A 25,494-nucleotide genomic window follows, 5' to 3' on the forward strand; every position below is an offset into this window, starting at 1 on the left:
CTATTGATTCTGCACAGACTATAATTAGAAAGCATTTACACCGGTACAGGATGAATATGCATTGGATGCTGCTGCTGCAGGATTGTGCTGGAGGTTTGTTACAAGTTTGGATCTTTTATTTTGGTGTCCATGAAAGGGGAGGAACAATGGCACAGTGATGCAGGTGGCACAAGAGCGTGCCCTCACCGCTTCAAAGTGAACACCTCCTCCACCCAGTCCTCTCAAGCAGAGACTACTAGTAATGTGGTGTCACTCATTTCACTCACCAGATGAGCTCTGCCTCTACCTAAAAGACATGAAGGCCAGCGAGTTAGACTACTGCTCACCTAGACATTGAGACCGACACCTGTCTCCACCATGTGGTGATATGCAGCAGCGGGACTGCAAGCACATCATGGTGAATTACAGCATGATGACTGATTTGCAGGTTCTTTTATCAGCTGTTTTAGAGGTCAAATGATGAGAATAGGATGCTCTAGAGAGCATCCCTTTTAAAACAACCTGTCAGCTATCCCTTCCTCTTACCCATGGTCTACTGTCGCCTCCTGACAAGTTTCATTTCCCTCCAGCATATCTCCCAATATATATAAGTACAGAAAATATAGGTTTGCTTTGCTTCTTGAACTAAACTTATAAATGATAACTAAAACCTACCTCTGCTGCAAACTGTAACAGGGACATGCTTATTTGGTTCACAGCTTCAATGCCGGGCATGTCCCTTCAATGAACTACCAACAAGTCTGACTTTCTGATTTAAGGAATTATATTGCAGTGTAAAAATGAACATTGGACTAAAGTCTCCATTGAAAATATGCTTAGATACCCCCCTGAAGAGGTTTAGCTTCCCCTTGGGTTACCATGAACCTCCAAGTCCTTGTTATTGAATCAGGCTTCCTTGGAGCTAGTGATGTCAGTCAACTACACAGTGCCCCTCTGGGTCTGTTTCATGCCATGTGAAGTAATGCTCAGTGATATAAAGACAGATCTGTCCTCCACCCATTCCATATGGCACACACCGGACTGTGAGCTCACTGTCTAAAGTGGCTACAGTACATACCAAGATGTTAGAGATGGGGAAGCATATACAGTGTATTAATCTTATGTAAAATTGCACACCAAAATATAACTCATTGGAGCCTTCACTACGTTCTTCCATTGCCTTCTTTGTCCACACTGGTGTTACAGAGCCTGCGTGATTCCTTGAGTGGTGCTTCTGAAATGTCTGGTCATCTCTGGTGTTACAGGGAGGCTTTTCTGAGTCTGCTCTAGCCCTGAATTCCTAATCAGGTTTGGATGACAAATGCTTTGGGGACAAGGACAGAGCTAGTGGAATCATTACCAAGCAGCTGGTCTGCCATTCAGTGGCAAGGCTGGGTCATATTAGGCCAGCAGAGTAGCAATCAAATCTGAGGTCAATGCTCTCTGTGAGGCTGTGAGGCCCATCCAGGCTTGTCCCTTGCTTGTGCAATTGGCAGTGTTGTGTATTACCATTATTATTATTATTATTATTATTATTATTATTATTATTATTATTATTATTATTATTATTATTATTTGTTTATTTAGCAGACGCCTTTATCCAAGGCGACTTACAGAGACTAGGGTGTGTGAACTATGCATCAGCTGCAGAGTCACTTACAACTACATCTCACGCGAAAGACGGAGCACAAGGAGGTTAAGTGACTTGCTCAGGGTCACACAATGAGTCAGTGGCTGAGGTGGGATTTGAACCGGGGACCTCCTGGTTACAAGCCCTGTAATGCACTGCTGGACCCTGTCGGTAAGATGAGATGAGATGAGCTAAAAAGCTGTCTTTTGCACAGTGGTTATGGTGCTTGATTGAGGTATGCAGGGTCACAGGTTCGCGCCTAGCCTCCATTCTATTACACTAGCACAATGTTTGCCTCTAGAATCAACAGCACCTGGGATGAATTTAGAATTTTTAGCAGCTCCTGCTTCACCTGGGAAACTATTTCATTAATTTCTTACTGTGCAAACAAAATACTTCATACCCAGTCTTTGGGTTAGTTTTATCTGTGTATTTAGGGTTTTATAAACTTCAATCTCCCTTAGCTGTCTTTTTGCAGTTAAAACATATTTCATTATTTAATCCTCATAGCTCATACTATTTAGTCCTGGAAGTAGCCTAGTGTCCCTTGTCTGAATCTTTTGAGATTTTTGGAGGAAATCCAATAGTTAAAAATTATAGAAAACTAACAAAAACAAAACTGCTTACCTTAAGATTACATTACACCGTTATCCTTTTAGCATCAAATAAGAAACTGTGTGTAATTATTTAACATAACATGCAGCCGTTGTATTTATCACTGTTGATTGTGTTCCTGTTTGGTGCTTTTTCCAAGCAGCTATAAGTATAAGAAGATTATAATTCAAGTGAATTAATGAATGTTAGTTTCAGGAAGGAGGGCTTCAGTTAGAGTTAGGGTTAGGGTTTACTTATGCTTTTCATTATATATCTGGAGGACTACCTATCCAATTGGCATGACACTTGAAATGAATATTATTTGTATTAATTATTGAGAATATCTCAGTGTGTCTGTATATCTTACATGTTTGCATTCATCTGGAGAACCACTTATCAAATTGTGATTAAACATTTCATTGCCATTTCTTATTCAATACTACTCTACACATATTGTCAATATATGTCATGGTCATTAACTTTGTTATTGTTCTTAGTAGATTTTGCCTGTTGTAAACAGTTCAAATGATTTTATTCCTCTCTATAAACATACACAATTGGGCCCTGAGTCATGGGCAACATAGATGTTAAGCATTTAGGATGAAAATAAGACTGCTATTGCACAGCAGTTTCACCCATGCCAGGTTTTAATATGTGGTTGATTAGCCACAGTTTATAGCTAACAAGCTCAGGTGTGTCTTATTAAACTCATGGTAAAACCATGAGTTTAATCCAATGCAGCTCTTCCTTTGTGCTGTTATTATTACAGTATATGAGCTAGCCTTACTTCTAGTTCAGCTGAGCAGCGGTTTGTCTCCTGTATACCGTAGTTATTACACATGGCCATAGTTTTCCATTTAAAGAAAGAAAAGAACATGTATTTCTGGTGCTTCTCCATAACTGTGTATGGAATTAGCAGGGTTTCAGTTGTTGGACGTATGAAAAGACTGAACTCGGCAGCTATTCATCATAACTGAGAATATCTTAATAGAAGAAACCCAAATCCTTACATAATGTACACAATCCTGCTGCTTTGGGTAAACACCCGTGTTTACTTAACTCATCCAACAAAGACTCTGCACGGTTACATGTTTAATGTCACTATATATTTATGTTTTCAAATTTTAAAGAAACGTCAATCATACATTCTTTGCAAAATCTTTACCTAATATGTGTTTGTTTGGGGATGCTAGTCTCTTAAAATCACCAAGCGAGCTCCCCTTCCTATTAGCACTCCCCTTCCAATTAATTGCACTGGCAACACGATCACTGCTCCCCCTTCTGATTGCACTGGTAACATGATCACTGCTCCCCCTTCTGATTGTACTGGTAACATGATCACTGCTCCCCCTTCTGATTGTACTGGTAACATGATCACTGCTCCCCCTTCTGATTGTACTGGTAACATGATCACTGCTCCCCCTTCTGATTGCACTGGCAACATGATCACTGCTCCCCCTTCTGATTGCACTGGCAACATGACCACTGCTCCCCCTTCTGATTGTACTGGTGACATGATCACTGCTCCCCCTTCTGATTGTACTGGTAACATGATCACTGCTCCCCCTTCTGATTGTACTGGTAACATGATCACTGCTCCCCCTTCTGATTGCACTGGCAACATGATCACTGCTCCCCCTTCTGATTGCACTGGCAACATGACCACTGCTCCCCCTTCTGATTGTACTGGTGACATGATCACTGCTCCCCCTTCTGATTGTACTGTTAACATGACCACTGCTCCCCCTTCTGATTGTACTGGTAACATGATCACTGCTCCCCCTTCTGATTGCACTGGTAACATGACCACTGCTCCCCCTTCTGATTGTACTGGTAACATGACCACTGCTCCCCCTTCTGATTGTACTGGTAACATGATCACTGCTCCCCCTTCTGATTGCACTGGTAACATGATCACTGCTCCTGCTTTTGTAGATATTTTCATTCTTTTCTCTTCTTGGATGTGGGGCACAGTGGTCTGGCTGTAGTCAGACTGTGTAACCTGCCTTCTCAAATATACCAACAGTTTCTCACTATATTGATGTGAAATGTCACTAGAGAAACCAATCAATATGCATTGAACAAATATATTGACAATCACTGGGTAGGATACAGAAAAAATATAATTATAAAAATAATGTTGATTCAGCACAGTCCTAATTTATTTAGTGATTAGGTGTATCTATGAATGTGTGCTGCTTAAATCAAATTATCCTTTAAATTAAAAACACAACGGTGCAAATAAACTGCAAATAAACTGCAAATTAACTGCGGATTAACATTATCTGCTGAACAGAAGATTGCTCAGTGTGTGGCTGTCAGATTAGCAGAGGGAACAACGATATAGAAAGTGTGTGTCTGTTAGATTAGAGGGAACAACAATATGAAAAGTGTGTGTCTGTTAGATTAGAGGTAACAACGATATGAAAAGTGTGTGTCTGTTAGATTAGAGGGAACAACAATATGGAAAGTGTGTGTCTGTTAGATTAGAGGTAACAACGATATGGAAAGTGTGTGTCTGTTAGATTAGAGGGAACAACGATATGGAAATTGTGTGTCTGTTAGATTAGAGGTAACAACGATATGGAAAGTGTGTGTCTGTTAGATTAGAGGTAACAACGATATGAAAAGTGTGTGTCTGTTAGATTAGCAGCGGGAACAACGATATGGAATGTGTGTGTCTGTTAGATTAGCAGAGGGAACAACGATATGGAAAAATCGTGACGAGAAGGAAGCTGAATAAATACTGTTAGATATCCACTTTGGCCCCAGCGTTGGCTCTATACTCAAAGACAGGTGCATGAGTTTATATACTGCATAAAACCACAGGATTGCATTTTCTCAGTAAACACTGTCTACCCATGTATACAGTAATGTGAATCTGCAGGATTATTCAGGATAGATCTACTGTCTTCACGGAACAGACACATCAACTTGGGCAGCCCGAGCTGCAGTGTGGATCTGGAGGCTCCAGGTGTTGAGATGAAGCCTAGATCCCTGTCCTTACATTCTGCACACCGTCCTTGTGTCTGGATCAGAGTGATTCCTGTAGAAAGGGAAGTGCAGAGTCAGTCTGGGTTTGTGATTAGCTTGATGCCTGGTAGACAGCTTTATTTCCTCCCTCTGGAGTCCTGTCTAAACTCCAGGAATGAAGCCTTGATCAATTCTCCAAAAGAATGCACTTTCTGGCTCCTGCTGTCCTAGAAATCAGACCAATTACCCCAGAAATTGCAGGGCATAATTTAAGTCTTCAAATCCATAAAGTTCAAGCTTCTTTGAGGTTTTTCTGTGAACCCGAAACTAATAATTAAACAAAACTGCATCCTAAAACAAACCACACAAGAAGCATTAAGTCTTCAAATCAAGATACATATTGTCTCCTCTTATCATCCCAGGCCTGTGAAGGGACTATACATAGAGTGGAGGTGGTCGTAAGTACAGTACATAGGTATGTCACACTTCACACATTTTTTCATATTTCTGGAGAACTGCTTATTCAATGAAACATTATTATATTTAAGTTATTGAGACTATATCCGGGAGATATATACAGGGGTTTCTGTCTGTCCATAAATCTGTGCGTATGCCACACTTGCATTTTGCATATGTCAGTAGAACCACTGATCCAACTGTCATGAAATTTGGTGGTAGCATTATTAGTATAAGAATATAGTATTCATTACTCTGGAGAATTGCTTATCACATTGTGATTAAACATGTCATTGCTAAGTGTTATTGGCATACATGTTAGCTTTAGCAATACAGTCACCAGCCTTTTATTTTTCCCATTAGTTTAAACCCATTAGTATTACAACATAATTTACGCCATGCGTTACAATTAAAAATGAAATAATACCTGCGCTTTCCCTCTCAGATTTAAACTTTCTAAGGAGAGGTTCAGTCATAATTCAGTAACTCGTATAAATAAGATTGGATCCTGTTAGAAAATGCGCCACAAAAAAAGGTTAGATGTTTTTAAGATAATAAATGTGATACATTGTGTCGTGATAAAATTGTGATAATGTAATTAGAGAATGGATTGAAAAGCTTAGCGGAGTTGTTATATTCTTTTATGGTTTATTAAAGTAGGGGGTCCTGTGTAGTTGATGCTAGCATTTTCTCAAATTCACTGCAGTACTAATAAACTGTGCAATTGAGAACGTCCTTAGCACTGTGACAATGCAGCTCCGCAGCGTGTCAGCCAGTTTGAGGGGTGCCTCCGATGCGGCTCCACAAAACTGGTCAAACACAGAGATGCATTGCCAGGGGAATAGAGTAATATTCCACACCCTAGGAACGCATTGATTCCATGTCATACTGAGTTACAACTGCTGTGATTCTAGAGGTCAGGCTGTAATTTAGGAGGAATATCAATAATTATTGCTATTAATGTTGCAACCACTGTTAGGGTTTTGGGGGTCCATTTTACTCAGACAACACTAGACTTTACTGTGGGTCTGTTTTGTCGGTTAAGCAGAAATCTAAACATTTGGGTCAATGTTTAAACATGACACCACTACTACTGTACTTTTGTAATGCTGCATCGTTTAGAAAAAAAACAGTATGAAAAATAAAATCCTACAAACCTTGTATTAACAGCAGATGTGTGTCGCATTACCCCACCATTGCCCATAAAACAACCTTGATCATGACACTGAACAATAAATCTCTCCCTCACAAAGGGAGAGGATGCAGGTGTTAGTTAATGTATACCCTGCCTCATGTCCCCAATTACACAGAGAGGAGTCTGGTTTGAAGTTTAAATAATACCGGAGTCTGCCGAACGATTGCCCCATCCCAACTTTTAGCTGAAGGTCACTTTTACCATGGATTTCCGGTTTTTAATAACCATGCACAAATAATGCCTGAGGGGAAATATCGCAGCTCACGTGAATAGAAAAAACTGCCTAGAAGTAGTTGCTCTGTTCAGATGTTGAAGACGTGGAGTTTGGTGGTTTTGGAGAAACCAAGAGCTTGTAACTTAGACAAATTTTTTGGTATTGGACATTTTAATGCTATAGTGCTACTTAGGATGTTCATTTATTATTTTGTTTAGTGTTTTGTTTTCACACTGGACACTGCCATTTCTTACTTGCAAAGATTATGTAAAGCCCTTTATTTTAGTGGACCGAAAATTTCACGTGTTTTATATATTTCTAAATGTAGCGACTTTTTTATTTTAGAGTTTTTCACTAGACACTGCAGCTTTAAAGTTTTTAATGTTTGTTTTGTGAAAATATTTGAAATGACAAAGCAGTGGACATACTGCAGCAACTCTGAATTATATTTCACCAGTCATTAAATATGTTAAGTGCCCTTCTTGATTCTTTATCATGACTGTGTGCTGTGCTCTACCTTTGAATTTTAATCAAGCCTAATTGTAAACAGAATCTATCTACCTAATGTTAAAAGTACTCTCTGCAATAATGCCTGTAATTTCGCCCCTGCCTGAGTCAACGCCCTCCCACACTTTTGCCTTAAAGAGGACTTTACGGCCCCTTGGCGTTGACTCAGCAGAATCCGGTAACACCTTTCAATTTGCTATTGTCAGGGTCCATTTGCTGCTAAATAAGCACATTGAATAAAACCAATAAAACCCCAATCTGCATTTGCAGGGACACTTCCCTCAGCATCTCCAAACACAGGTCTTTTATGATATTGCTTGAGTCCATTGGTTTTACTCAACATGTTTCTGGCCCCACTCATACTCATGGCCATACACTTGATCTACTTATGACTCGTGGTTTAGAGATTCAGAACCTGTCATTGATCTCACAGTTTCAGATCATTCTGCTATTATTTTTGAAGTGTTAATACCAAGTCCCATGAAACTCCCGGCATGTTGTATTAAAACTCGATCTCTCAATTCATCAACCACGGATAAGTTCTTGGAAGCATTGTCTACCTCAGCACTTAGTCAGGATTGGTTGGAGAGTGGGTGGATAATAATAATACCACACTAAAAAATACCTTAGATACTACAGTGCCTTATACAATTAAGAATGTGGTTACAAAAAAGATCTTCCCCCTGGTTTAATAACACATATACACAAACGTAGGTGTCACAAACTAGAACATAGATGGAGAGTGACTAAACTTCAGGTCCACTATCTCATTTGGAAAGATAATCTGTCAAAATTAACAAACTCACCTTCATAGTCTGTTCTATCAAATACTCTGTCATCGGTAAATTATGATAACTTTATGAATCACTTGAACAAAGTTACTGACATTAGAAATCAGATATCTGACAGTTTACCAAATGTAGATGTGTCATTTAACAACAATAGTGATACTTCTACCCCTGGTTGCACTGCACATAAACAAACTCCTTTTCTCCGATTTCTCAACTGGATCTTGTTAACATAGTTAAGAAGATGAAATCTACTCCGTGTGTGGTAGATCCTATTCCTACTCCACTTTTTAAAGAAGTATCCACCAAAATGAATACCACAGTTTTAAATATTGACAACAGCTTCCTTTTATCAGGTACTGTTCCTAACTCTTCCAGGACTGCCATAGTAAAACCACTGCTCAAGAAACCAACCATAGATCCCAATGTTCTTAACAACTAGAGGCCTGTTTCCAATCTAACGTCCTAGAAAGAGTAGTTGTCGAGCAACAACACATTTCTTGCAGTCCATAACATATATGAGACATTTCAGCGTGGGTTCCGGCCCTCTCATAGAGTGAGACAGCACTTATTTGAGTGGTAAATGATGTGTTGTTGTCCTCTGACATGGGCTCACCTTCGGTTCTTATAGTACTAGATTTAAGTGCTGCATTCGACACCATCAATCACTCTTTAATTGATCGCCTTGAGAATATGGTGGGATTGTCAGGTTGTGTCCTGTCTTGGTTCAGATCCTATCAATTTGTTTTGTCTAAAGTTGCATGTGGGGTCCCACAGGGCTCAATTCTTGGCTCAATTCTGTTTTCTTTGTATATGCTATCTTTGGGCAACATTATATTCATAGACATGGGGTTAATTTTCATTGTTACGCTGACGATACTCAGCTATATCTATCTGTCAAACAGGGTGACACCTCAGCTTGCTGACATCATAAAATGAAAGTTTAAAAACTTTGCAATGTTAAACTCCGATAAAACAGAAGTGATGATTCTGGGATTCCTGCATCAAAATGCTGCTGCTTGTTTTAACAGGGACTAAGAGACAAGAACACATTGTGCTAGCATCTTTGCACTGGCTTCCTGTCCGGTTTAGGATCGATTTTAAGATGTTGCTTTGATATGATATTTCAACCCTGTATGTTCCTAGTCGCTCACTTCGATCACAGGATGCCAGGTTACTCGTTATTACTGTAATAAAAAATAGGGCTCCCGAGTGGCGCATCCAGTAAAAGCACTCGCTAGAGTGCAGGATCGCTCTATAGCCTGGATGTCGCCGGTTCGAGTCCAGGCTATTCCACAGCCGACCGTGGACGTGAGCTCCCAGGGGGCGGCACTCAATTGGGCGAGCGTCGCCCGGGGGGAGGGAGGGTTAGGTCGGCCAGGGTGTCCTCGGCTCACCGCGCAGCAGCGACCCCTGTAGTCTGGCCGGGCACCTGCGGGCTTGCCTGTAAGCTGCCCAGAGCTGCGTTGTCCTCCGACGCTGTAGCACTGTGGCGGCTGCACGGTGAGTTCGCAGTGTGTAAAGAAGCGGGCGGCTGACGGCACACGCTTCAGAGGACAACGTGTGTTCATCTTCGCCCCTCCCGAGTCAGCGCAGGGGTGGTAGCGGTGAGCTGAGCCTAAAAAATAATTGGCCATTTCAAATTGGGGAGAAAATTAAAAAAAAACAAAAAAACACAGGTGGTAGAGCATTCAGCTATAGAGCTTCTACATTATGGAATGACCTGCCTAGTCCTGTAAGGGAAGCACCGACTGTTTCTGCTTTTAAAACAAGACCGAAGCTTTTATTTCCCTAAAATGATGTTCTTACTCTAAATAATACTATAAATATCACTCTCTCTTGCTGAGTCTTGTTGTTTTATTGTTTTACTGTTTTATTGATTTTTTTTAAATAGTTGTGTTGATCATTTTTAATTGCTCATTGTTACTTCTTTTTAATGTTTGTCAATGTTTTTATCCATGTAAAGTGCCTTGCGGTGATGTATTGTGAAAAGGCACTATATAAATACAAATTGATTGATTAATAAAATAAGCCTCTCTGTGACCATAATAAAACCTTTAGCTAGCCGCCTGGAGGAAGGGCGGTCCGTTTATCCACGGATTCTCAGAGGTTTCATTTCCCTACTAACTGGTTAGGTTTTTTTTTTTTTTTTCCTTGCCTGAGTGCTAACGGACCACGCTTGTATCAAAGCAAGTAAGCATAGATGGGCCAAATGGCCTTTTCTCGTTCTAGAATTTCTTATGTTCTTATGATTGGTAATTTGTTTGGAATGCAGAACATTTGACGGTGAGGCATGTGTACCCCGCTCAGACCTTCTGTTTGATTAGTAAATCTCCATGCTTTATCATACTTTTCACTGTGCTTTATTACACTTTGCAATGCTTTTACTGCAGTACGCTGTTGTAAGGCTACCCTAAAGTAATTCTAGCTAACAAAATAATGCCATAAATCGTAACCATTTTGCACTTCCATTAGCTCCATACGTTTCAGTTGTGCAGTTTTAAAAGAAACGCATGTTATATCACACATTGTCACAAAGACGGCTGCAGTGGCTGACATCAGACCAGAAACAGGAAGTAACACACAGAGACTTGGGGTTTTGATGAAGCTGAGCGCGTGATCGCGCTCAGCATTTAATAATTAAACAGAACAGAAAATAAAAGGTTTGAACACAAAACACACAGGACACGGCACTTTACGCCAAAATAAATAGACGAACAAAACGATAAACACCACCAAACGGTGGACTAACAGACAAACGAACAAACACGGTGAGTGAAAACACTTATATGTACGTTCTTACTTTTCTTTTACTCCTCTCTCTCCCGTTCTCCACTCTCAAACACCCAACCCCGAGTGAGTGAAAACATGCTGCTTTTATGCAGTTGTACTGAGACTCGATTGCTAGTCAATCATTCAATTGGAATCTCGGTACAACTGCACGTGAATTAATTAAAGTGCACTTTTGCGTGTTCACATACTAATACTTTAATTGCAGGTGATGTGATGTGCCATCCTCATGCCTAAATACAAATATACAATTTAAATACTCGTGCTGCACACACCCATTTATATCCCGTGTACCAATGACTATACACCAACATTAACACACAACACGCAACATATAACAGAAAATACACACAGGGGCGGGCACTTCGTCACACACAAACCTGATATCTGGTATTACTTTAGGTTAAAGGAAACTCTTGGTTTCTATGCCTTATTGTTGGGTTAGCTGTTTGTACTTCCTGGTTCATTTCACCTCAGCAGTGTCTTCTGGGTCAAAGCATGTCAGTCAATAGTGGAAGCAGACGACTGGTTATTTACAGGAAAGAAGCCTGTGAAGGGGTGGGGACAATTTCACTGAAATAACCCACAAAGTACAAGATAGTCAAAAAGCATGGCTTCCACGAGGAGCTTTCTTGAATCTAGTGTGTAGTGCCACATATCATGTTTTTAAATGAAAATACATGTTTGCTATAACATGTGTTTCTTTCAGAACTGCACATTTGAGACCTATAAAATGAATAAATGTGCATGCCGGAGAAATATATTGTTAGCTACAATTAATTTAAAGAGAAGAATGAAAATCAAAGGAGCACAATAAAACATCTACAGATATTTTTTTTTAACGTTGAGCAAACGTCGTGCAGCTTGTCTTTAAAACATTTCCATATTTGGGGTTTGTTATGTCAAATCCTAGCGTTAAGTTCACAGCACGTACAGGGTGCTCCAGCTTGTTGTCTTGTTAGTGCTTCAATTGAAGTCCCTGCTATAACTTTCTAATGAGCAAAATTAGCCTGAAAAAAAGAAGCCAGCTCTGCCCTTTCTGACCGCGTCTGTGTTGTGAGAGACGGAGGAATCTGGAAGATGAAATACTTGTGTCTGAACAGCTGCTGAAGAATAGGGATTGTGTCTCTTTAGGAAACAGTGCTCTCTGATGAGGATCACAGCCTACACCGAGCATGGAGATCGCCATGGTCACTTCATTATCAATGCTGACTGACAGTTCTCAGATAAAAAAACACCCCGCAGAGCAATTATTCTTCGGAACACTCTCAATAAAGCAGCTGGTTCCAATTAACTTTGTTAACTCTTAAAGCTGCAAGCCCCACCATCCTGTTCTGTTTATAATGCACTTTACAGTAACTGGTGTCTGTTAAAGAAAGAAAGAAAGAAAGAAAGAAAGAAAGAAAGAAAGGCAGACGACCATGTTATCAGTCCAGTTTGTGTACATTCCCTAAATTGACTTTCTTCTGCTGCCACAGTCTTTCTCCCTCCCTAAAGCCTTCGCATCACTCTCCCGTTTCTTGCTCCTTGCAGCAGTAGGTGGTTACAAGTGTCATCAGCAAGCCACGCTGTAGCTCAGGGAAATGAGTAGTATATTTGAAATGAGTGGTATATTTGGTAAAATGATCATATTATTTTTGAGTGTTGATTTTTTTTGCGAGTACCAAGATGGTTTCTCTCTTCTTACATAAGAAGCACAGCGAGTTCAAGACACTGCTGCAGGGTACACCATGAAGATGCACCAAACAGCAGGACTGAATGGCATGTGAAGATCTATCTCAAGTTAGGAAAGACTCTTTGGCGTCAGAAAGGTCATTCCTGACAAGCAGCAATAAACGTGGCATGCCACAAACCTGATGTGCATCCCACGTATTTGGCATCAGGCACATGGTATGTGTTATGCAATATATAAAAGCTGTATTTCCCTGTTCCAAATTAGTAACAATGGTCAAGATGACAGACCTGTCGGACGCAGATAGAAGGCTGGTAACAGGTGTTCAGTTGATGGACAGCCCCATATCCAAGACTGCCAAGATTACTAATGCTTTACAAGGAGCAGTCTCAAAAGGGATGAAGCCAGGGGCATTCTGGAGAACAGAGCAGGCTTGCACCCTGGACCTGGAGCTTGTATTCATTGAGAACTACTCACATATCCCTCCAGAACAGGTTAAACACCTTGCAGGTCTGTCACATGTGATTAGTGCTGTGGCCCTGGTGGCCCTGCACCCTGTTGACTGTGTTATTATTCATGGAGCTGTTTCTATTGTACTGAAGACAATGTGCTTTTACTCTCCATTTTCTTTCTGCTTGTTGAGTCCAACAACCAGCACATGCCGTTAGGTTACATTTTTATGTCTGTAATTGAGAAGTAACTATACCTATGTGACCACGTGGTACCTCCAAGTTCAGTGAGTCCTTCTTTATTTACTCAGTTTATATAACTCAGTATTCTTACTGAATATGATCAAACACAGTGGAAAGAGGCTGTGGAGAGAGTAGGGTTACATGTTATACTGTAGGGCTGCAACAGATCATTCTTTTGGGTTTTTTCCCACATTTTCTAATAATTCAGGCAGGTTTACTTTAACCTCGATTTGTATTAGTATTACTATTAAATGGTTATTTAGCAGATGATTTTATCCAAAGCAACTTACAGAGACTAGGGGGTAAACTATGCATCAACAACTGGTGCTGCAGTCACTTAAAATAGGACCTGGTTTTACGTCTCGTCAGAAGGACGGAGCACAGAGAGGTGAAGTGACTTACTCAGGGTCACACACACGGAGTCAGCTGAAGAACAAAACAGGCACATTTACAGCAATGTATTAAACAAGTTATGATTTTCACATAAGAGACACTCGCAGAAGCCTCAAAGGATTATTGAGGGAAGGCAACAGAGCATTTCCCAAGTAATAACTGCATCAGTGGAACACGTCTTGTAAAGATTTGACAAGGTAAAGGGGGGATGTCTATAAGACATTACAGGAAAATTGAGGTCAATTGATAGTTGGCAGCGTGTCCTTCATAACATCATTTGAAGGAATGGAATGGGCTTATTTAGACTTTATTGTTTGACACACACATCTCTACAGTGATGAAGGCAGGGTTCTTCCACCTAAAGAAAATCTCTAGAATCTGTCCTTTCCTGTATCCCAAGATGCTTAGCGATGGTATCTTTCGACTCCCATTCCAGCCGACAGTTGCACATCATTATTTGGTCACCGTCAGCTGCATGCACCCCCTCATGCTCAAATTATTTGCACTGTTGTTTAATTGTTACGCTTGATTTGGGCATTTTAGAAACAAACGTCTCTTCTCTTCCATCACAATTTTAATTCCCAAACGACTCGCTCCAAATTATACATCTGTGCAAGTCCTAGTCAGAGATTCTGTTTCCCGTCAGACAGTGTCTATGGTAACGGCTGAGCCTTGACAACTACGATTGCAAGCATTTATTTAAAATATTTTCTGCATAAACTTCACAATTTAAAAATGTCACTCAGTGTTTGTTTTATAATGATGGTTCATGTTATTTCTTTTTATATTTGCATTTTGTTTTATTTTATTTTATATGTTACATTTTGTGTTATTTCGTATTTGCGAAAAACATGGGGCATTAATTATAAAGTACTCAAGAAACCATAAAAACGTATCTCTTTTGTTAACGCTATATTTTTTTTTTTTTTTTTTTGGTTTTGTTTTTCTGAGGGACCTTATAATTTCCAGAAAGTTTTGTTGAAAAATATTAATGTTTGGACAAATTACAAGAAATTATGATTTTGTGATTTTTGTACACATTGTTAGCTGACTTTGCCTTTCTATCTTTGAAATTCATCAGAAAATGTATTTTTAGTAGTAGAGACTTGCAAATGTTATTTTTTTTGGTTCAGGGCACTCCAGAGAATAGTATACAAGGAACTATAAAAAGCACTTTTACTGATTTTCCACTCCAATAAGTACAAAGAAAGTCTGATATGTTTAAAAAATGTATGTTTTTTAAATTACTATTCAGTGGATTAGGGGGTTTCAAAGAGATAAAGGTACAGAAAAAAGTATGCGGTTACCTGAAGGACCCTATAACACTGCCTACAAATTTTGTTGATTTCTTTTTAAATAGGGGCTTGTGGCATGGCAGCTGAGTGGTGACATCCAGGAAGTTGACACACACAATTACTGTGGGTTGATGCGCTTCTGCACGTGTTTATTAAACACACAAACGGACAGACAAAAGCACAGCTCACAGAGCCCCAAGTAAAAGGTTGAACCAAAACAAATCTCAAACACACAAATACATCCACCAAAACAAGTATCATGCTGGTCCTTCCAGCACAAGAAGCAGTTGTTTTTTTTCTTTTCACTTCTTTCTCCCAGCTCTCTCTCAGCTCCTCCTCTCTGATCACCCACCCCGTTCAGCCAAAGCTGTTGGGTTTTTATACACGTGACCATCTCCAAATTAGCAATAAATTAATCAATCTGGAGACCGTCACATTCTGCACGAGACTTTTAACATGCGTGGTCGACAGCCAATCTGTCAATAACTCATTAGCTCCCAATCACGCATTATCACAAGATGTAGTCTGGCAGAGACGAGCTCCAAACTTCACCCCTGCCAAACTACATTAAACTATAACAATGCAATGCCATATAATACAATACAACAAATCATAATACCACAATAATCATTCCTTTTTTAAATTCATCGTAATCCCTTTCAACCCTGTAACAGGGCGAGGAGGCCTGTACGTATTTATTTGTTTATTTTTAGAACGGGGTTTCCCCCTCCGCCCCTGTGCAGATTGTTATTTTGTATTTGTTTTGTTTTATGATTTATTAGTTGTATTTATTGACAGCGAAGCCGTGTTTTGTTTTGTTATTGTATTTGCTTAGTAGCGTGGATGGGTAGCCCCATCCACAGTAATAATTAATAAACTCGTGCAGAAGGTGGCCATCTCCCGAATTAATTAAGTGATTAATTTTGTTGCTAATTGGGAGATGGTCACCTGCATAAAAGCCTGCAGCTCTCTACCCTCGTGGTGGGGTTTATGAGAGGAGTGGAGAGAGTGAGGAGAGAGAAAACGAAACTTAGTTAAATACAGGAACAGTGACAGCAGTTGCCCAGTCTGAACTGTGTTGTTTTTATTATTTTGTGTTCGTGATTTGTTTTATTTAAAATATTTATTTTGCTCTGCAAGCACAGTGTGTTTTTGTTTAAACCTTTTATTTATATTTTTGTATTATTTAAATAAAACGGCGCCGCCGCGTCTTTTGTTTAAAACTGCAGACTTGATGTCAGTTTGTTTAGTTCCTGCTTCTGTCCTGACGTCACTGCCCAGCCACCCTGTCACAAACCCATAACCATACATTTATCAGCAGGGCTCTGCCCTGAGCCATATTTACATGCAGGACTCTTCTGCCCTGCTACAAGGTCAAATGCAATTTAACCTTTAAATACAATGAATTTCGAGCCTTTTGTTAAAAAAACAAAACAACACATGGTTTAGAACTGAAAATGTATTTTAAAAATAAATAATAGTAAGAACACCTGCATTATGTAAACTGAATCACTGTCAGAAAACTGTGATTCACCAGAATCATCCAGCAGTATGTAAGGGATTCATCTACTCTAGTCAGAGTTGGGGTAACGCATTACTTAAGTCATGCGTTACTGTACTAATATTGCTTTTGTCAATAACAAGGTAATATAACACGTTCGATTTTCAATGGGAGTAATAATATTACAGTTACTTTCCGAAAAAAAAAAGACTTTTCTCATTACCTTTACTATGTTATACACCTACATTGGTGGTCTGTTATTTTTTGTGTTGTATTTACAGTCAGCACCACACACTGTCTAACTGGAAACACTAAACAACTCAGCTTATGGCAGTCCCTAAAGACCTAACTGCTGTTTTCCTTGAACATTTGGAAACCTTGAACACAACAACTTTATTGTGTGCGTGCGCACAACCAGGATGAACTGGCTTGAATACAGAGCTTAATAAAGTCATAACAGAGATCCCAACAGATACGTAAACAGCTTCTTCTTCACTAAACTAAACTCCTTTTGATGCGATGCAACAAGGACTATTTAGATTTATAAACAACGTTTACAATAGTTTGACTGAATGTACGCTTAGAAGAACTCAAACTGCATGTATACGAAAAATAATTGATGCATAAGTATGTATCTACAAAATACATGTGTATCTGTTACGTCAAGTAATTTATCTAACACAACGTTTTATATGCATTGTCAGTTATTCTCTTATAAAAGTAGTGGTTAGGGCTCTGGACTCTTGACCGGAGGGTCGTTGGTTCAATCCCAGATGGGGGACACTGCTGCTGTACCCTTGAGCAAGGTACTTTACATAGATTGCTCCAGTAAAAACCCAACTGTATAAATGGGTAATTATATGTAAAAATAATGTGCAAAAAATTAGAAAAGTAATTGTATGTAAAAATAATGTGATATCTTGTAACAATTGTAAGTCGCCCTGGATAAGGGCATCTGCTAAGAAATAAATAAATAAATAATAATAATAATAATAATAATAATAATAATAATAATAATAATAATAATAATAATAATAATAATAATAAAGCCTTTATGTAACTTAATATTTTTTTTTTTCATTTTCTATTTAATTATTATATATAACCATATATTTAAACCAAGTATTCTGCTAAGCCTCTCCTTCCCTGCTCTCTGAACTGGAAGCGCCCCAGAGAGGATGACTTGACTTCTTTTCTCTTTAAGCCTGGCAGCGAGTTCAGTGAACCGCTCTTTTATTCCCTCTGACCTCCTCTCTCTTATGTGTCCTTCATTTGTGTTTATAACATAATCTCTTCATTAATGTATTGCATGAAATTACTGACCTTCAAGCTATTTTACACTTGCTGTACGCTGGTATTGAAATAGCAGAAAGAAAATATGTGAAAGGGAAGTTGGTAGTTAGTGCCTGATTTGTGCCTGTCTTCAAGGCTGCAGCTGGACTCGGTGTGAAATGATTTATGAACAGTATCTTGAGGCTTCCTATCATGACATCAGTCGTGATACAGAGGGTTGTGCATTGTCATTTGGGGTGTAGTTACGCTGCTAGACAGCATCAGGGTTGACAGAGCCTTGCAGTATCCAGAAGCAAAGCTGTTTTGTTTTTAAATTGGTAAGCTTAATAACGTAGGACATGAATATTTTAGTCCAGCAGACAACTGTAATCTGTTTAGGTTTTCTGTGAATGATAAAGGAAAGAGATAATCTTGTAGAAATGACACATATGATCCCTTCACTGATTTAAATTCAAACTGCATTACCAGTGAACAGAGTGCACAATCTATATATAGCCTTCAGACACACATGCTGCGTCCCCCTCAGCCAGGTCTATCTGCAGTCTACCATTCAAACTGTGTCCAGACGCTACTACTTAGTACTGATATCATTGTAAACCTTGTTTGATCATTTCTAGTTAGTGTTTTCTTCAGGCTTGTTAAGTTTGTTCTTCCCCTTGCAGTTCAGCTTAACACCCACCTCTATAGGAGTCTAATTGGGTTACTTAGTCCTTGAAAACTATTTGAAGAGACATATTTCTGCCAGTCTGCAATCCTAACTGAGGACCAGCTGAAATCAGTTTGATATTTTTCAGATGCCAATAGAAACTAACAGGACTGCCCCAGTGGCAAACAACACATAACCTTTAGTGGTCACTTTAGTTTGCCAAGTTAATGGCTGCACATATTGAGAAATCACACAAGTCTTATGGTGTTTAAGGCAGGATTGAGTTGTTCTCACTATCTCTCTGTCTGTGTCTCTTTCTCTCTCTGTTTCTCTTTCTCTCTCTTGCTCTCTCTCACGCTCTCTCTCCCTCTGTGTCTCTTTCTCTCTCGCTCTGTCTCTCTCTCTTGCTCTTGCTCTCTCTCTCTCTTATGCAAAAGCGTTTGTTGAGAGGTAGTAAGCCGCGATTGTAATTAATTAATTCCTTAATACTTCAGAGACATTCAAGTTGTCAATAGGAGGGTATTTCTGCAGGTCAGACAAGCAATCACAATGAACTATAAAGTGAACACGTTGTCCTTGAGGTTGCTTGACAAACATATTGATTTGCTTTTTTTTTTATTTTCCCTACGTCTCAGCAATCAACTGGAGAGGTAAAGCATGTTCATTTTTCTGACCCCCAGAACTACTGTTTGGTTTGTGTCTGTGAAAAGTGTGTGACCCTCTATTGTGGGCACAGAATGGGAAGATTCACTGCTCCCCTCATCATTGTGCGTTTGATCTTTTCATTTCTAATACAAAATGGTCAATATTGTGGGGGAAAAAAAGCAATTTATAATATGTATAAGTATAAAAGTCACTCCTAATTGACCTATATAAAGTTAGGTTATATTATTCTCTAGTTATTCTGACACTTTCTTTGTGGTGGAATATATAATGATCTAAGAATCCAAAGTGTTTGATAATTTCTTCTACCAGTTCGCTTTCCGCCTGCTTCAGAATGGTTAATACGACTATCCGCCAGTATAAAAAGAGTGACAGCACTGCAGATCGAAGCAGTGGTGCTGGAACAATTTTTATAGTGTGGGTACAAGCCATTGAACAAAACTGTAACCCCTGTATATGGTGGAAGCCATGCATTCGGTTGCTAAACATGTTGATAAAGCTAAGCCAGCATCAACACCTGTTTATCTATTTAAGTAAAAAAACATCTTAAGCCACAGTCCTTGCTACAACGTTTACAACATGCTTGCCATAAAATGTGTAGTCCGAGCAAATCAGAATATGAGCTTTTTTTGTTCTGATAAAACTCTGCGAATGACGCAATCAGCTTTTTACCTTTACCGCTGGTCTTGTTTGCACTGCATTTGACTCATTTTTTCCCGCTGTTTTGGGACAGGTTTCTATTGTGTTTATATAACATTGCTAACACATTTGAACTGGACATTTAAATGCTAATTACGCATTCATTTAAAGCTCCCAAGAACCGCAGACAATTACGGATGAAATGCGAGGATATTTTTAACGGATTAACAAGTAGAAGAATTCAGCATATTTTGCCGTTTCTACCGAAAATTAAAACCCTTTCGAAATGCCGACAGTTAAGTTGCCAGGCCCACCTTTGTTTAACCCTTCCGCTCCAGAGAACATTCTATTTGTATGAGGTCTGACTGACATAATGTGACTTTTGGCTTGTGTATCAGGACAAATAGCCACCGAAAGTATACAGTATTACAGTATACAGTATTATTTCTAAACAGCTGAGAATCTGAAGTTTATTAAGAGATTAATGTTTTCACTCTATGATGACATATACTGTACGATTATCTAGTTTGTATGTAAAAAATACATTTTAAAATGTACTCCTACCTAAAAACTGTAAAAGTATCAATGGTAGATACAGTGCCTTGCGAAAGTATTTTGAACTTTGCGACCTTTTGCCACATTTCAGGCTTCAAACATAAAGATATGAAACTGTAATTTTTTGTGAAGAATCAACAACAAGTGGGACACAATCATGAAGTGGAACGAAATTTATTGGATATTTCAAACTTTTTTAACTAAAAAAGTAATAAAAAACTGAAAAATTGGGCGTGCAAAATTATTCAGCCCCTTTACTTTCAGTGCAGCAAACTCTCTCCAGAAGTTCAGTGAGGATCTCTGAATGATCCAATGTTGACCTAAATGACTAATGATGATAAATAGAATCCACCTGTGTGTAATCAAGTCTCCGTATAAATGCACCTGCACTGTGATAGTCTCAGAGGTCCGTTTAAAGCGCAGAGAGCATCATGAAGAACAAGGAACACACCAGGCAGGTCCGAGATACTGTTGTGGAGAAGTTTAAAGCCGGATTTGGATACAAAAAGATTTCCCAAGCTTTAAACATCCCAAGGAGCACTGTGCAAGCGATAATATTGAAATGGAAGGAGTATCAGACCACTGCAAATCTACCAAGACCTGGCCGTCCCTCTAAACTTTCAGCTCATACAAGGAGAAGACTGATCAGAGATGCAGCCAAGAGGCCCATGATCACTCTGGATGAACTGCAGAGATCTACAGCTGAGGTGGGAGACTCTGTCCATAGGACAACAATCAGTCGTATACTGCACAAATCTGGCCTTTATGGAAGAGTGGCAAGAAGAAAGCCATTTCTTAAAGATATCCATAAAAAGTGTCATTTACAGTTTGCCACAAGCCACCTGGGAGACACACCAAACATGTGGAAGAAGGTGCTCTGGTCAGATGAAACCAAAATCGAACTTTTTGGCAACAATGCAAAACGTTATGTTTGGCGTAAAAGCAACACAGCTCATCACCCTGAACACACCATCCCCACTGTCAAACATGGTGGTGGCAGCATCATGGTTTGGGCCTGCTTTTCTTCAGCAGGGACAGGGAAGATGGTTAAAATTGATGGGAAGATGGATGGAGCCAAATACAGGACCATTCTGGAAGAAAACCTGATGGAGTCTGCAAAAGACCTGAGACTGGGACGGAGATTTGTCTTCCAACAAGACAATGATCCAAAACATAAAGCAAAATCTACAATGGAATGGTTCACAAATAAACATATCCAGGTGTTAGAATGGCCAAGTCAAAGTCCAGACCTGAATCCAATCGAGAATCTGTGGAAAGAACTGAAAACTGCTGTTCACAAATGCTCTCCATCCAACCTCACTGAGCTCGAGCTGTTTTGCAAGGAGGAATGGGCAAAAATTTCAGTCTCTCGATGTGCAAAACTGATAGAGACATACCCCAAGCGACTTACAGCTGTAATCGCAGCAAAAGGTGGCGCTACAAAGTATTAACTTAAGGGGGCTGAATAATTTTGCACGCCCAATTTTTCAGTTTTTTATTTGTTAAAAAAGTTTGAAATATCCAATACATTTCGTTCCACTTCATGATTGTGTCCCACTTGTTGTTGATTCTTCACAAAAAATTACAGTTTCATATCTTTATGTTTGAAGCCTGAAATGTGGCAAAAGGTCGCAAAGTTCAAGGGGGCCGAATACTTTCGCAAGGCACTGTACATCTCTCAGGAACTAGGATCAGAAATAATTTTATAAATACCGTCTCTGGTAATGTGTAAAAGTTCGTCATCAGATAGATCTGTCAACTCATCAAAAGTCTTCCGGGTTGGTAAGCATTCTTAGTTATGTAGAGCAGATCTGATATATCTTATTCAGGTTTCGGGTCTTTAAGAGGTAAATACCCATGCGGTAATGGTTCCATTTCTATTTCAGGGAACCAGGGTTATGATAATTGCCTAACGTTTTGTTTTTGCTGTTGTTTTAGGAAATGACCTGGGTGGTCTTCTTGATCTGGAGACCATGTACCGCGGAGTGGAGCAGCACCTGAACCAGACCCGGCGGTCCCGCCGTCACATCGCTGACGACAATTACAACATCGAGGTGCTGCTGGGGGTCGACGACTCAGTCGTGCAGTTCCATGGGAAGGAGGACGTGCAGAATTACCTGCTGACACTGATGAATATCGTGAGTACTTCTTCCAAGCACAGCACAAAGAACTTCAGGTGTATTTCACTGTGCACTGCCTCGAAGTCCAGCAGCAAGATAACAACCACACAAACGCAACATACTGTAGGGTGATATTCTGATAGACTGTCAATAATTGTGACCAGCTCTCTATAAAGACAGCGACAATCCTCTCTCTGTCAGTTCCTATGATCAAATGAGCTCTCTGTTAATACTGTTATATATAAGGCTTGCGGTAGTATTCGATATTCTATAGTGGTATTTGGCATACAGTGGCAATACTATTATGGGGTGTTGTATAATGTACAAAGACTGTACAGTAATTCTACGTTTAGTAGGTTGTTTGTTTAAATCTCCACTGTTTACACTATCGAACACATTTTCCATTAAAGTACACTTGATTTACAGTCATCTTTATATTTTTGTATTCAATGACAGCTGTTTACAATGCATCAGTGGACTGTAAACTGTTTGAAACCTGGAAGGTAGTGAACCCTTTAGTAAATACTGTGCGTTTAGGCTATGAATTAACCCTTTCTAGTCCTAGATGTACCCCAGGGTACTCACTGTTCCCCGGGTGCATTCTCTCCGCAGTATATACTTCCACTTCTATTTTTCTGTTTTATTGAGGGGTAATATGACCCTGCCATACCATGCAATATTGTGATTTTGATCATTCGGATTCCTGCCTGATGCATGGAAGTATGCCCAGAGTGCTCTCTTATCCCTTCTAAGCAGTAACTGAAGCTGCACAGCATGTGTATGTCTCTGCTTCAGCAGGGAGAGTACGCTGTACCATCTTGGTGTGACATTGTCCAGAGAATTTCGTTTGAAGCATCCATGCATGTTTTTTTTTTATATCCAGTAGACCAATAAAGCGCTTTCATATTTCCTGTAACATATGATACGGAAGATGCCAAAATAAGGTGAAATGAAAGAAAACATCAAACGTACTAGCAACGGTGGTGCAAAGCGATCCAAAACAATGAGTTTGATGTGCTTTTCCTGAATAATTATAGTTAAACAATATGTTATTTGTTCCCTAGTAATTGTGACATGGATTAGATGCAGGTGTTGACAACCTTAAAGCTTTGTAAGCATTTCAAACATCAAGGATTTGATTACCATGACAGGAATATATATTGCATTATACTGGAGCACAATATACTGTATTGTACTTGTTGATAATATCACTTGTGTTAATGCCAGCCTTCACTTATTCTCATCATATTAAAATGTCTGGGATGAAATATAATTGGGACAGGCTGCTGGTAATGTCACTTTATTTTCACAATCTATTAATAACACATGTAATACACCTGCTCTCCACCACACTTCAGGCCTCATTTAATAAATCTAAATGTACTGTCCCATTTACTAACAGAGAACGCATTCATTTACCTGCACTGTATTTGTCTAATTTACATACACCATACTGTGCACACTACATGTATCGTGAGTGATAATGTAATGTGCATGATAATGTCAGAGACTTACCCGTCACCACTGTGATATCAAAAGCCCCAGCAGTCCAGGCGTATCTTTTGGTCAGTAGCTTATTGTGAAGGTGGAGGTGGCTTACATTGACTGAAAATGAGCGATCAACAGACACAGCACTAAGCAGCAGGACAGGCAGAAGCAACGTAAAGTGAAACTGCAATGCTTACCTTTGAATTTTAACATGCATTCCTTGTCTGATGTAATAAAAAGCCTTTTTCCTTTACCCTTTAATGCATACGGCCCGCCCATTAGTTTCTAGAATTGCATTAATGTACTGTATCGTTTTGAAATTCTTTAAAACAACCCGCCTCTTTAATATAACACGCGTAGTCTGCGTTTATGAGTGACATTCCCGTTAAGCCAATCACAGCTCACAGAGGTAGTAAAATAGCCACTCAAATGGTGCACAAGATCCGTTTCCTCAGGCTTGTTTAATCTATTTATTTTACTTTTTAATCTATTTATTTTACTTTGTGTAAAATTTAAAATCAGTGGCAAACAAGTAGTTGGTGATGTCACAGAAGTGAAAGGTGGACGTGGAACACTGAAGATTACAAAATTGTTAGCCAGATGATTATTTGTTTAATGAATAATTTGGACGGCAAGGCAATATGTCTGATTTGCAGTGCAACGGTTGCAGTTATGAAAGATTATAAACATACAACATCGCTATGACATGCTGCACAAAGCAACGTATTTTGAGTTTACTGGAAATGAAAGAAGCTATGGAGTCTCAACTAAAGGTTTTTTCTGAAAGTGAACAACACAACCACAGGAAAGGACTTTTTTTAACTTCAAGAAGCCATGGAAAGTGCAGAATTACCTTGAAAGAAACTAGTTGAGATTACAACATATGACTGGAAAAAAGAGTGGCCTGGCTAGCAGAGTGCTTGAAAAAATTCAAGAAAGAAATGCAGAAGTACCCATTTTCTTACACTGGATTCTGCATCAGCAGGTATATGTGGAAAAGTTGCAGAATTATAACACTAATGAGCATTGTTATCAAGTGTGCCAGAAAAGAAGTGTCAAGCGTCTGAACAGAAGTCATAAAAGGTACATTTCAAAGCGGTACTGTTTACTAAATCACATTTTCACAGCTTGCAGTTATCTTTTTTGTTTTACTGTTTGAGGATTCCATTGAAATAAAATACTCTTCCATTTCCTCCATTATATTACATTTGTGATATTGAGCTTTTTGTCAGTGTTCTAGGAAAGCTGCTTCTAGTTATATCTGCCTATTTCTGTATTATAAAATACATTAATTAATATGTTGATTAATTGAAACTGTGCCTGCATACTTATTGATGACTAGGAATTGTACAGTGGAGGTAATGTGTTTGGAGTAGTATATTTGAGTATATTGGCCTACATACAGTTTATA

General features: G+C 39.2%; 1 protein-coding gene across 1 annotated transcript in view; it reads left to right on the forward strand.

Annotated features, from left to right (window-relative positions):
- LOC131699416 (A disintegrin and metalloproteinase with thrombospondin motifs 2-like) overlaps positions 1 to 25,494 on the forward strand; it is a 233,400-nt gene that overhangs the window by 125,196 nt on the left and 82,710 nt on the right. Inside the window, exon 4 of the mRNA XM_058996040.1 lies at positions 22,414 to 22,613. Within this exon, the coding sequence (XP_058852023.1) occupies positions 22,414 to 22,613 (200 nt within the window). The remainder of the gene's footprint in view (positions 1 to 22,413; positions 22,614 to 25,494) is intronic.

Source organism: Acipenser ruthenus, chromosome 22 (assembly GCF_902713425.1).
Source record: "Acipenser ruthenus chromosome 22, fAciRut3.2 maternal haplotype, whole genome shotgun sequence".
NCBI lineage: Eukaryota > Metazoa > Chordata > Actinopteri > Acipenseriformes > Acipenseridae > Acipenser > Acipenser ruthenus.